Source organism: Nicotiana tomentosiformis, chromosome 4, assembly GCF_000390325.3.
Source record: "Nicotiana tomentosiformis chromosome 4, ASM39032v3, whole genome shotgun sequence".
Lineage (NCBI taxonomy): Eukaryota > Viridiplantae > Streptophyta > Magnoliopsida > Solanales > Solanaceae > Nicotiana > Nicotiana tomentosiformis.
Genome location: NC_090815.1, coordinates 10,845,845 through 10,857,905, shown reverse-complemented (window position 1 = coordinate 10,857,905; position 12,061 = coordinate 10,845,845). Strand labels below are relative to the sequence as shown.

At 32.7% G+C, this 12,061-nt stretch overlaps 1 protein-coding gene across 7 annotated transcripts; it reads left to right on the top strand.

Moving 5' to 3' along the window:
- Positions 1-1,277: 1,277 nt before the first annotated feature.
- Positions 1,278-7,043, top strand: LOC104089737 (TGACG-sequence-specific DNA-binding protein TGA-1A). 7 transcript variants are annotated; one of them, XR_011415260.1, is made up of 11 exons: positions 1,281-1,587; positions 2,310-2,422; positions 2,737-2,933; positions 3,072-3,146; positions 3,717-3,776; positions 3,905-3,982; positions 4,111-4,174; positions 5,083-5,354; positions 5,554-5,784; positions 5,950-6,165; positions 6,591-7,043. XR_011415260.1 is itself a non-coding variant. In XM_009594707.4 (9 exons), exons 2-9 carry the CDS (start codon positions 2,745-2,747, stop codon positions 6,032-6,034), a joined length of 1,041 nt encoding a protein of 346 aa, XP_009593002.1. In that variant the 5' UTR covers positions 1,278-1,587; positions 2,737-2,744; the 3' UTR covers positions 6,035-6,439. The 7 variants fall into 7 exon arrangements, 2 of the variants coding, with proteins under 2 accessions (XP_009593002.1, XP_009593001.1); XR_004505258.2 differs by having other exon boundaries at positions 2,524-2,933; XR_011415259.1 differs by having other exon boundaries at positions 2,234-2,422.
- Positions 7,044-12,061: the final 5,018 nt, after the last annotated feature.

Genomic DNA, 12,061 nt, shown 5'->3' with positions numbered 1-12,061 from the left:
CGACAAAGAGTTTGCTTCCGTCACTTCTCTTCCCGCGAAGCGACAACTAACATTTTAAAAAATGCACCTAATTTGCTCCCATTTCACGCTCCTATGTACTTCGTGCTACACACGCTCTCAGGCCACTCAACTTAACTCAATTACAAAGTTTATTATTTATTAGTTAAAGATAATTAAGTAATAAAATTCATTTTAATTATTTACACCATTACTTACTGATTTGATGCAAGTATATAGTACGAGTAAGTAATTATATTTTGCTTTTATTTTTTACCAGTGTCCAGTACTCACTTTGGGCTCAACTAATTCGAATTCATGCCGAGAAGTCTCACTTTAGAGAGTAAAGCGATCTTTACCCAAGGTAAGTCACTTTTAAGGCCTCAAACCCGAGACGTTGATTAAGAATAGAAGATAAGTCACTTTAGCTCAACGTAACAGTATCTTAGAGTACGGGCATACCAAGTTAAGTTTGTACCAATAGGGAAAACTCATGAAAATTAAGGGGAATGTCTTAATTTTCGATTCGAACTGAATTAGCGTAATATAAATGGGATACCTTCTTTGGTATTAGTAAGTAATGTTGCTGCTTAGCATTCGCTGGTAGGATTGTTCCATGTCCTACAATTTATGTTGCACGGACTTTTCAAATATGCTGTTGTATCCATATCGGATCCTCTAAAAATGTACTACTTTTGGAGGATCTGACAAGCACCCGTCAATATTTTTGAAGAGTCTAAGTAATATAGACTACAATTAAAATGTGTTTTGTATTTTATTTTGAACATTATCCTCAAATAATTGTCCAAAAACACCAAAGGCAACCTAAATTCTATCTGACTTAAGAGCGTGCGGCTATGGATATTCCCATGTTAGGACCCAACGGGCAATCACAAAGTTGAGTGAGAGTGACCTGGTGCGCATACTTCAACCCCTGGGGGGGGGGGTAACCGGGGTGGGTAGTGGAGAGCAAAAATAAAAATAATAATAATGAAGTTCGATATAAAATTATTTATACAATTAAATTACCTAAAAAGTAAGTACAAGTAACTCTATTTAATACTAATAGTAAATAACTTGATATAACTTATTAAATTACGCTGGTAGTGAAAAAATTATTAGTATACTGTTGTTAAATTTTAAAAAAGAATAGAGAGAGTGGGTCTATTATATTGTAGTGGAAATATGATAAGTTCTCATCCTAAAATTCTAACCAATAATACATAAGCTAATAACACTACACATTTCTATATAATATCTGTATCTATTGGATACCCATTAACCCCTCCCCCCAACCCCTTATGTAGCTTATTATATATTATATATGTATATAATACAAGTTCGTATATGAATATAATGTATGTATATAAGTTGATGTTGCACAGAACTGTAAATAGTTTTAGGATTTTTGTTTCATTGGATTTGATTCTAATGGAATTTTGATAAGACTTTGGCTTTTTACATATTCTATTCTTCTTCTTCTTCTTGAAAAAACTATTTGGAGGAGATTGGATTTTCAGTTTGTGATATTTGGAGAGCTGAGAAATTGAGCGGGAAAAGTTCTTCAAGATTTTGCTATTGGCTTTAAAGGTTCATTTTTTCCCTCTTCTACCGTTTGTTTGGTTTATTTTTGGAAAAGACAAAAAAAAAATATGAAAGAAAGCTTATTTAGCATTAATTGAAGTCAAAAGGGCTGAAAGTGAAGTTAATTTGATTGTTGATTCAAGTTTTACTATGTTTTGATTATAACTTCCACTCTTTTTCTTTGGTCTTTAAACTGTTTTCTTTTGCTAATTGCAAGAGTTTTCAGCAAGAAATTAAGCAGATGTTAATTGCTTATTGGTGTGTCTATATATATATAAAATGTTTCGAGCCTATAATCTGAAAAAGATTAAAACTTTCTTAATATGTATCATGTTTAGAACCTATAATCTGGAAAAAGATTAAATCTTTTACTGACTTTTAGCTACTTGATTTGCTTTTTTTGTATATTCAAACCATGAAATTAATCATGTATTTTAACTTGTTTTCTACATCTATTTCTTTCCCCCATTCATTGGGATATAGTGTCAGATTGTTGGAATATATATGCTAATAGTACAAAGAGGTGAAGAGGACTATAAAAACTTGTATGAAAATGGCTTGATATTTTAAATTGGATATCGAAAAGCTACTTGAATTTGGCGCCTGCACTTCTTCTTGTACAAGATTTTGATTATCTGTAGCCGTTTTGCAGCAAATTGTCATAGATTAAAACATTAGGACTGCTTTCATTGATGACCAGTCAATTTTCTTGTCTTATGGACAATCAGTGTTGTCAAAGGCGAAAAGCGCAAAAAATCTCTAAGGTCTGTTGGAGCTTTAAGCGCAAATGAAGCGTGGGCTTTATTGAAGACGGGCACAAATCGAGAAAAATTACAAATATGTATGTGTAATCCAAGACTAATATCTATAAGCATGAATACCAAATATATGGACAAAGAAATTGAAGAAAATTTATGATAAGGTGAAATATCTATTGTTTAGTGTAGCCTCTTCAGGATTAAGCTCATTGGCAAGAAAAAGTATGTCTTAGAGCATTGATGACAACACTGAAGTGCCCGATAAGCGAGACGAAACGCTTAACATGTTTTGAGCCTCGCTTCAGGAGCGCGCCTTTGATACCACTGTGAACAATCCATTTTCTGTATGGAAGTTTTTCATGTCAACAATAGCTGACTTGTGTCGTTTAAACCTCAGTCCATACAATGAATTCTTCAACGTACACCCAATTTGCTGCCTCAAGAAGGATGGGTATATGCGATCCGATCCATCAACTTGGCATGTGGGATGATTTCAATAGTAGTTTCCCAAGTACATCGGCAACCATGATTTTAGAAGTTGATAAATGCCTAGAGGACCAGATACCAATTATGGAGAAAAGACTAGACAACGAGGTATGTTCTTTTTAGCTTTTCTCGTTTTAATATCTTCCACAACTCTCTGTGTTTTAGCTTTATTGATAAAGAAAAAAGAATTTTATCTGTTTTAGTTATGCAGCAGATTGTACTGATTAATATAGTTAATGTTTCTAGACAGAAGACACTTCGCATGGAACAGTAGGGACTTCTAACAGATATGAACCGGAAACAAGTAAACCCGTCGAGAAGGTAAAGATGTGTTCTTGTTCTTATAGTCTTGTATCTAGAATAGTGATCTTAAATGAAGGTTTTGTTTGTTATAGCTCATTTTCATGAATTGAAAAGCCTCCTTTTGGTTGGGGATAACATCTGTTCATGTGTGCAAGGAGATTGTTATATGTTTGTTGTCGCTTTCTGATAGATAATTTCTTTCATTCATGTTTTTTGAGAAGAAGATAAACAAGCATTTAACATTCTGAAGCATAATGAGAGGTGCAGTTTCGATTGATTCGTATTTTCAACTGTTCAGTTCCTTTTCAGTAAAAAACAGAATTAGATGTGAATGCACAACTTTTATTGGGGAGTTTCCTTATTTACAATGACATGTTAGAGAATATTGAAGAAAATATGTATGTTTTGCGGCTTTCTTGCTTTCAGGCAAGAAATTTGTTTAAAATCTAGTGCCAAGTTATATCATCTGCATCTACCTGTTTTCTTAAGGTCCTTGTTTCTCTCTTATTATTTTTTTTCTCTGAAATGAGACCAAAAAAGTATAAAATCTGTGTAGCAAGAAGATTTATGTCCAAACCTGATATACAGGTACTTAGACGTCTTGCACAAAACCGCGAGGCTGCTCGTAAAAGCCGTTTGCGGAAGAAGGTATTGCTTGAGTTCTGCTAATTTATTATGCAACATTCCTAATCAACTTTACTTTTCCTTATAGAACACGACAATTTGGTATTCTAGCTGAGTCATTAATTTTCCAAGTTTACATTGTGTTACTTTAGGCCTATGTTCAGCAGTTAGAAAATAGTAAATTGAAGCTGATTCAATTGGAACAAGAACTAGAACGCGCCAGAAAACAGGTAAAAGGGACAGTTTTGATTCTTTTTATGAAGCTGAGATTTTGATCTTTATAGCTGATTAATACAATTAACATTTTGCCTTTTAGGGTGAAAAAAATCTAACAAATCAAACAAACATTTTGCAACAGGGCATGTGTGTAGGTGGTGGTTTAGATGCTAGCCAGCTAAGTTACTCTGGAACCGCTAGCTCAGGTTTGTCGGTTCACACTGTATTGTCATGTACTTAATCAAACTTCATTTTCAGCTCTTTGTCGGAGCAATTAAATTATGCTTGGATTTGGAAAGAATTCAGATGAGAGCTTTACCTTAGTTTCATTATAGAGTACATAGTGAAACTAGCTTCTGCATAATTTCGTTTGCTGTTTACTTTTCCTATAATATTAAGATCACTGTATCACCTTAAAATGCCAATCGTTGGATCTAGCTAATACATTAGATCATTGTTGCTTGAGAATGAATAATAGTTGGATTAAACTTGAAGTGGAAACATTATTCCGCTTGATCTGTAAATAAGACTTACAGAAACATAGGATGAAAATATTTTGTTTTATTTTCTGGGAATTGTTTCTGCTCTCCTTTCACCTGCAGTTGTGTTTATACATTACTTATTACTATGAACATTTAATTCTTTGGCTTTTTTTGGAGTATCTTGTTATTAGAACATTAACGGGGTCACTGTTATCCTTATTCATTACCTTCCAATTCATCATATATATTTATTCTACTTATCAAGTATTTCTGGTTGCGGCTTCTTCTCGGTATCTCTCATTCTTCTTAATCACTTAGCAAAGTAGGAAACTTAAAGAAGAATAGCTGCTTAGAAACAACTACGATCGCAGTGGTAAGACATTAATAATGTGTGTCAGATAGTACCAAAACGAGAGCAATTTGTAGTTCCTATGATTTCATCATTTCTGGCAAACCTATTAATACCATGGTGCCTAATTTTTTAGATTATTTGATTTGCTAGAGTTCACCTCAGTTGTCCGTTAAAATACAAAATTAGTAAAATATTTAACATTTTTCCTTCTCTTTTTCATACATTGTTTCTTGTGTTTGTTTCCTCTCTATGGACATTCCCTAACTTCTTGAATCCACAGGAACTGCTGTATTTGATATGGAGTATGGTCACTGGGTAGAAGAGCAAACTAGACAAACAAATGACTTAAGGATTGCTTTGCATTCTCAAATTGGTGAAGCGGAATTGCGCAATATTGTTGATGGTTACCTGAACCACTACTTTGATCTCTTCCGCATGAAAGCTACGGCTGCTAAAGCTGATGTCCTATACATCATGTCTGGTATGTGGAAGACATCTGCCGAGCGCTTTTTCATGTGGATTGGAGGGTTTCGGCCATCCGAGCTTCTAAAGGTAATGCATGCCTCAGTATGAATTCCCAACTGATGCTCGACACCGAGTCCATGTGTCTATTGTCTTTGTCATTCATTTGAATTCATCACCAAAGCCAAACATATGTTATTTCTTTCCTTAAGCTCGTGAATAATCGTCTTGTTCTTTATTGTTTCGATTAAGAAAGGTGCTTAATACAAGATTTTCTGTTAACCTACAGGTTCTCACACCGCATCTTGAGCTCTTGACAGAACAACAACTTCGAGAGGTTTGTAACCTGACCCAATCATGTCAGCAAGCAGAAGACGCCTTGTCACAAGGAATGGTAAAACTCCACCAGATTCTTGCCGAGGCTGTTGCAGCTGGCCGACTAGGAGAAGGAAATTACACTCTTCCGCAGATGGGGCCTGCCATCGAAAAGTTGGAAGATCTTGTTAGGTTCGTAAATCAGGTAGTATATCATATTGGATTTTCATTCCTTTCAATAGAAGTTCTCCTAAAACTTCCATTTACGTGTTTTTGTGGTGTGCTAATACTCAGTTTATTCTTTGGACGCCTGTGATTCGGATACTTGATTCGTTCTCCTAACTCATCTCTGTTGCCTTTCTGGAAACAGGCGGATCATCTACGACAAGAAACCCTCCAACAGATGTCCCGCATCCTTAATACGTGCCAAGCAGCTCAGGGCTTACTTGCCTTAGGGGAGTACTTTGAACGACTTCGTGTTTTAAGCTCACAATGGGCTACTCGTCTACGTGAGCCTACCTAATGAAGCACAAGAAGATCCGCTGTATATTACTCGAGGAGTTTTGCCTTCAGAAGATGATGCTGTGTAAGCTAAATCTGCCACTTGTTTATGTCAATAAAACTCTCAATATGAACATAGAACATTATATCAGCTGCTGCCAGTTCTGAAGTTCCTCCTCCTAATTGATTATTTGTACATATCTTCTGCGATGCTGCGACATGGAATTTCGCCATTGCATTTTTCTTTTTAGTCACATTGGTTTGGCTACTGTAAACCAAAAGGTCTGTAGAAGATCTCACATTACTTGTCCAGTGTCTGTGCAAAGCTCAGATAAAGTTTTTCTTATATTTCCTCTGCATTCAAGAGTCTATTGTCGTAGTATACTTCCCCGCGCAATTTTTGAAGGATTTGGAGTGGAGAAACAGAACTATGTCGCGGCCAATATCATGTTGTGATTTCTCATAAGAATTATGGTTCTAAAGATTTGCATCTAATATTTACTTTTACAGGTTATGGACCAGAGTACTGTTGCTCACTTGGTATCTAACCTATATAATCAGTGGCGGAGCCACACAGGTTCAAGGGCAGATGCAAATTCAGGATTCCAATGTTATTCGAATCTATTATTTGTACTTATTTACTGGATTTTAAACACATATATGTGATCTGAGCCAAAAACTACTAGGTTTGGATGAACCCATAAGTTATACACTAGATCGGCTCCTGCTCAAGGGTGTTCAGTTGAGCATCCTTCGTCGGAAAATTATAGTGTGTTATATAAGTCAGATATTATGTGTTGAATCTTGAGCACACTTAGTGTAATTCTAGGCTTCGCCATTGAGCTATATTCATTCACTTCAGGTTTGTGGTGAATGAATTTTACCATCTTGCTACTTCTGGTAGGGTCTTGAGAACTTAAATGAGATTTTTACACAAATAGCCAGATAGATTTGTTGTTGGCTTTTTCTAGCCGCTATATATATAGTATATATACTAATTATATACGGTTATATAGAAAAAATTGTACGGTTTACACATATTATATATATATACATTCGGCTATTTTTAGTTTAAGGTAGCTATTTAGGCTTCACTTAAATCTCAAAAGTTGCCATGAAATTTGGATATTAATAAAAGAGTGTGACAAGTCAGAAGTGGTATCTTTATAAACTAAGATTATGTAATTCATAGGCCAAACTTGATTAGGGCGAGATAAAGGGGTATCTCATGATTTGAGTCAAATTGTTCAATTGAGCTCCTAGAATTAAGTGGTGTTAGGGCATGCCAACAATTGCTTGACTTTCTTCATCAAAATTCTGACTAGGCATCTTTAGCTAGGAACTAATTGTTACACAAATAGCCGGTCAAATTTAATTCTTTCTTTTTCTAGCCGATATATATAGATTATATGTTGATTATATACATACATGATTTATACATATATTATATATTTGCCGGTTATTTATAGGTTAAAAGATTGTGTGAGCGGCTATTTGGGTTAATTCTTCAGGAAAAAAGCACGAATAAGCATAATATTTTGAACAATTTAATCAAATGAATCCTCAAAAGTATCAAGAGCAAAGATTGATGAATTTTGTACAATTGATTAGAAAAATAATATATAGTTAACCTTTTTGTCACATATTTTTGTTAAGAAAATGAACTTTGTGCGTAGCTAATTTGAAAAGCTAACGGAAGTGGTCGGAATTTTCTAAAACCATATGAGAATATGGACTATACACTCACTAATATGAGATTTTTATCTCTGTTCATTTTCTAACGCTGTTTACATTTAGAATTAATCATTTGAATCGAAGAATAACATAATATGGATGGACTAATGTTCGGGTTAGATAGCCCTATATTAAGAATGAGTCACCAATTCACCATATTAAAGCAATATGCCTAATTCGAACTCAAAATTTAGTTCAATTAATAAGGATGGCTTAAATTCATACTTAGTGATATTATTAACATTATTTTCATGGTAGGCATATAAAAAAAAAAGAAGTATCTACATAGTGACACGTGTCAATGTACAAAAATACTAAGTACTATCATAAATAATATATGAGGTTGTAATGAAATGGGACAATTTAATTGTGAGTGGTGGGGAGAAGATGTAATTGCCAAAACCTCTTAAGTCTTAACTTCTATTGCGAGGTGTAAATGCCATTTCAGTACTGTTTGACAAAATGACACCAGAAATTGGTACTCCCTATTTATATTTCCAGTAGCATATGATTGGTTCTCACTATTCATTTTTTGTTTCTCTTCCATTCTCAACTTCTTTAACCGATTATATATATATATATATATATATATATATATATACACTTTATTTTTCACTTTTATTTTTATTTTATTAATGATGATATCAGTTGAGCTAAAAAAATAAAGTGAGGATACATATTGACAACTTCAATTTGTTTGGGAGTGAGGTGTAATTATTTTTATTATTGGACGATGAAAATGAGGATGAGGGAATTGGAGAACTATTTTTTAATAAGCGGGGGAGGAGACTATTTTTTTTTTCTTTGTAGAATCTTTTTCCGTTCTTTCCCTTTCACCATTCATTTCTTTTTTTATATTCTTCTCTCATTTCATATTTTCATTTTTTTCTTCTTTTTTGTCTTTTTCTCATTGCCAGATTATCGTGTGTCTTACTAGTAATATGCTGAAAATAATTTAGCTTCAACAGGAGTAGTACAATAGGTTTGAGAATTAAAATTTTGGGTTTAATTAATTGTTGATTTGTAACAACTTTTATAATTTCAAGGCCCAAGGAAATTTAATGTTTTACTATTTTTAATATTAATATATAAATATATTTTTTTCATGTAAATTTATTTGATACGCTTCGGTATTTATTCGGTACGGTTCGGTTTGGTATTTTTTCGGTTTATTTTCATAAAATAAAAAACTTACCTTAATTATCGGTACAATTATAGATTTACATAAAAACCTACGGTTTTATTAAAAAAAATTAAAAATTAATTCGGTTCGATACGGTACGGTACGGTCCGGTCGATTTAGTTGATTTTTAAATATCCATTGATATCCCTAATAACGGAAGCGGGGGAGGAGAGTATTTCTCTTTTCTTTATATATATTTTATATTTATTTGATCAGATGTATGAGTAAATGTACATCGACTATAAACAAAATAGGGAAAAAGATCAACTCTATCCCTCTAAGTCTGTTAGGTAACCCAAAATCTCCAACATTCCTTTTATTTAAATTACTTATTCTTTTTCTTGATCTACTATTTTCAGAAATTATTATTGATATGAATGTTAAAGATACTAAACTATATATATATATATATATATATATATATATATATATATATTCGAATATATTTTATAATTATGTGGTTAATATAGAGTTTGGTCGACTAACTTAAGAGTGCACAATGCATATGCATTTGATTAAAGCAAAGTTGAATTCGACAATGCAAAGTTTCTAAGGAACTTCAACTTCTATCGCTAATACTTGCTAAGTCTCAATACCTTTGGTGTAACGAATTTATTAAAGCTGGGGTGTTGTGAATACTTTTGGAATTTAGACAAGCTACTTAATTTAGATTTTTTAATTTACTATATTTGTTTTACTAACCGCTGCATCATTTTAGTATTTCTTTCTCTTATTTTTTTTCAATTAAGAAAGCAGCAAAATGCCAACTACTTTAAAAATAGTGGATCAAGAATAAAAATAAGTGACTTAACTAAAATGATTTGAGATAATTTTGGATCATCTGATGGACTGAGGGGTAACTTTTTAAAGTTACCTGATGGTAAGGGTAAATTTGGTCGGATAGTTTAATGGTATGGGTGAATTTGGCCGAATAGTATAACGGAGGTTATATGTAGACACTATTCAAAAGCAGAAGAGTAAATTTGGACCATTTCCAAATAATTTAATATTACTCCCTCCGTTCACTTTTACTTGGCACGTTTTGATTTTTTACGCCCCTTAAAAAATAATAAATGAAGTGCAGAATTCACCATGATACCCATATTGATTGATGCATATTTTATTGAATTTGAGAAAATAATTTAAAATGAGTAATAAATACTGTGGGTATAAAAGAAATTTTTTTTTTCCTTCTCTTAATATGTGTAAAGTGACAAGTAAAAATAAAAATCTATTTTCCCCTCCACTGAAATTTTGAAATTTTATCCAGTTATGTTCAATAGCGTTGCCGATTCTTGCCATGTGTCCACCCACATTTTTTATTGTTGAGATTCAATTTTGTGATATACAATTTAAAATGGTAAGACAATTATGAGGAAAAATTATGAAAAAAAGGATAATGCTAACGTGCCTGCCATCTTTTATCACTTTGAAGTTTTATAGCTGCAAAATGCAACATGTGGGCCCCGTCTTTTTATGTAAAGAAATATTTTGTCAAAACATAGGCACATGTACAAATTTTTCCAGTTAACTATATCTCTATTATTTGTTTGTTTTAATCATTTGGCACATGTACAAATTTCTTATTCTTTTGGTCATGGCCACCGAGTTTAATATTAATGAAGTGTTTATTTTTACTTTTTAATGTACATATTCATCTATTAACGTACAAAAATATATTTATGTGTGGCAAGTAATTCTTTTCTGCAGTCAAAGAGTACAAATATTTCAAAATAAAAATTTAGTGTAATATATCTTAGTTCTATTCTTAATTGCTTTTTATAGCCAATATTCTTTTCAAACATATTATAGCATTTAAACAATTTCATATGAATTTCATTATCCAAGACCTCTTGTGTCAAGATAAAGAAACTCTTACTTGTCTTTTACTGTGTTATTTGTTAAATTCCTTTTCTCAAAGACAAGTGAATTTTGGTGGCAGCAGATACTTAGGTGGAAAATAAATGCTTTTGAAAAATACCATTCTCCTAGAAAGATATTTAGAAAATTTCTTTAAAAAATGTATGCACACTCCGTATTTATGTCGAACTATATTAGGTAATTATGGATGATATATTAAGTAAAATATACATAAATTAGTCTAGTCAAGACATCAATGTGTAGTGTACGAAGAACACATGACACATATTTATTAATTTGATATAAACATAAAACGTAAATAAATCTTTCTTTCATTCTAACTGTCTGAAACCGATTGGACAACTATGTAGTATGTCACGCTTTCTACTTTGTTTGTACCTTGCATTCCTTCATTAAATAATCGAGAGGACTTTACAGAAATACTATTTAGGCAAAATGACCTCCGTCGTACTTAAACTTGTATCTGTTTGTCAATTCGGTAAGTGAACTTAGAACTTTTTTATTTAAACACTTCAACTCTATAAAATACATATAATTACAACCTCTGACCATTGATCATGCTTATGTGGCAACAAGATAACTGATGTGGCGATAGTGCGTGATGCTCACGCTGAAAAGGAGCGTGAAAATATTTTTTAATTAAAAATAATTAAAATTAAAAATTATAAATCAAAAGAAAAGAAAGAAGTAAAGAGAAAAGAAAAATCCAACCTACTTTCTCCCTCCAACATCCCAACCTCGGCCTTCCATCCCCTTTCTTTCTTTCCCAATTTCACCTTTTGTCATTGCTCCACTATTTATATCATCTTCATTTCACCACAAGTGCGTTTAACCATGGCAGTACCCACCGAAATCAATGATCACTCCTTCACCATAATAGAAACATCACTATGGGAGGCGAATGAATAACTGCAATGGGTGGACCATCGATGGAGGTAGAGATGATAATAAAACTACTTAGAAAAATATGATATTGATGGACAAGTAAATAAGATCTATATTAGCCATTTTTTATCTCTTTACCTCAATCTCATCTCTTACTTGTGCAAATCATGGAGAATTGCAAAGACAAGTTTTTTTACGAAGAAAAAGGTTAGTTATTTGAAGAAAAATTTCCAGTGATATTTGAAGGTTTTCAGGTGAGTTCTAAAAGAAAGAAGAAGGGGTACACACAATTATAAAC

Excerpts from the sequence above, each read along its gene's own strand:
- LOC104089737 (XM_009594706.4), top strand. The coding sequence starts at position 2,745 with ATGAATTCTTCAACGTACACCCAATTTGCTGCCTCAAGAAGGATGGGT. Across the intron at positions 3,983-4,110 it reads TAGAACGCGCCAGAAAACAG|GGCATGTGTGTAGGTGGTGG; the intron begins GTAAAAGGGACA and ends ATTTTGCAACAG. Across the intron at positions 5,355-5,553 it reads GGCCATCCGAGCTTCTAAAG|GTTCTCACACCGCATCTTGA; the intron begins GTAATGCATGCC and ends GTTAACCTACAG.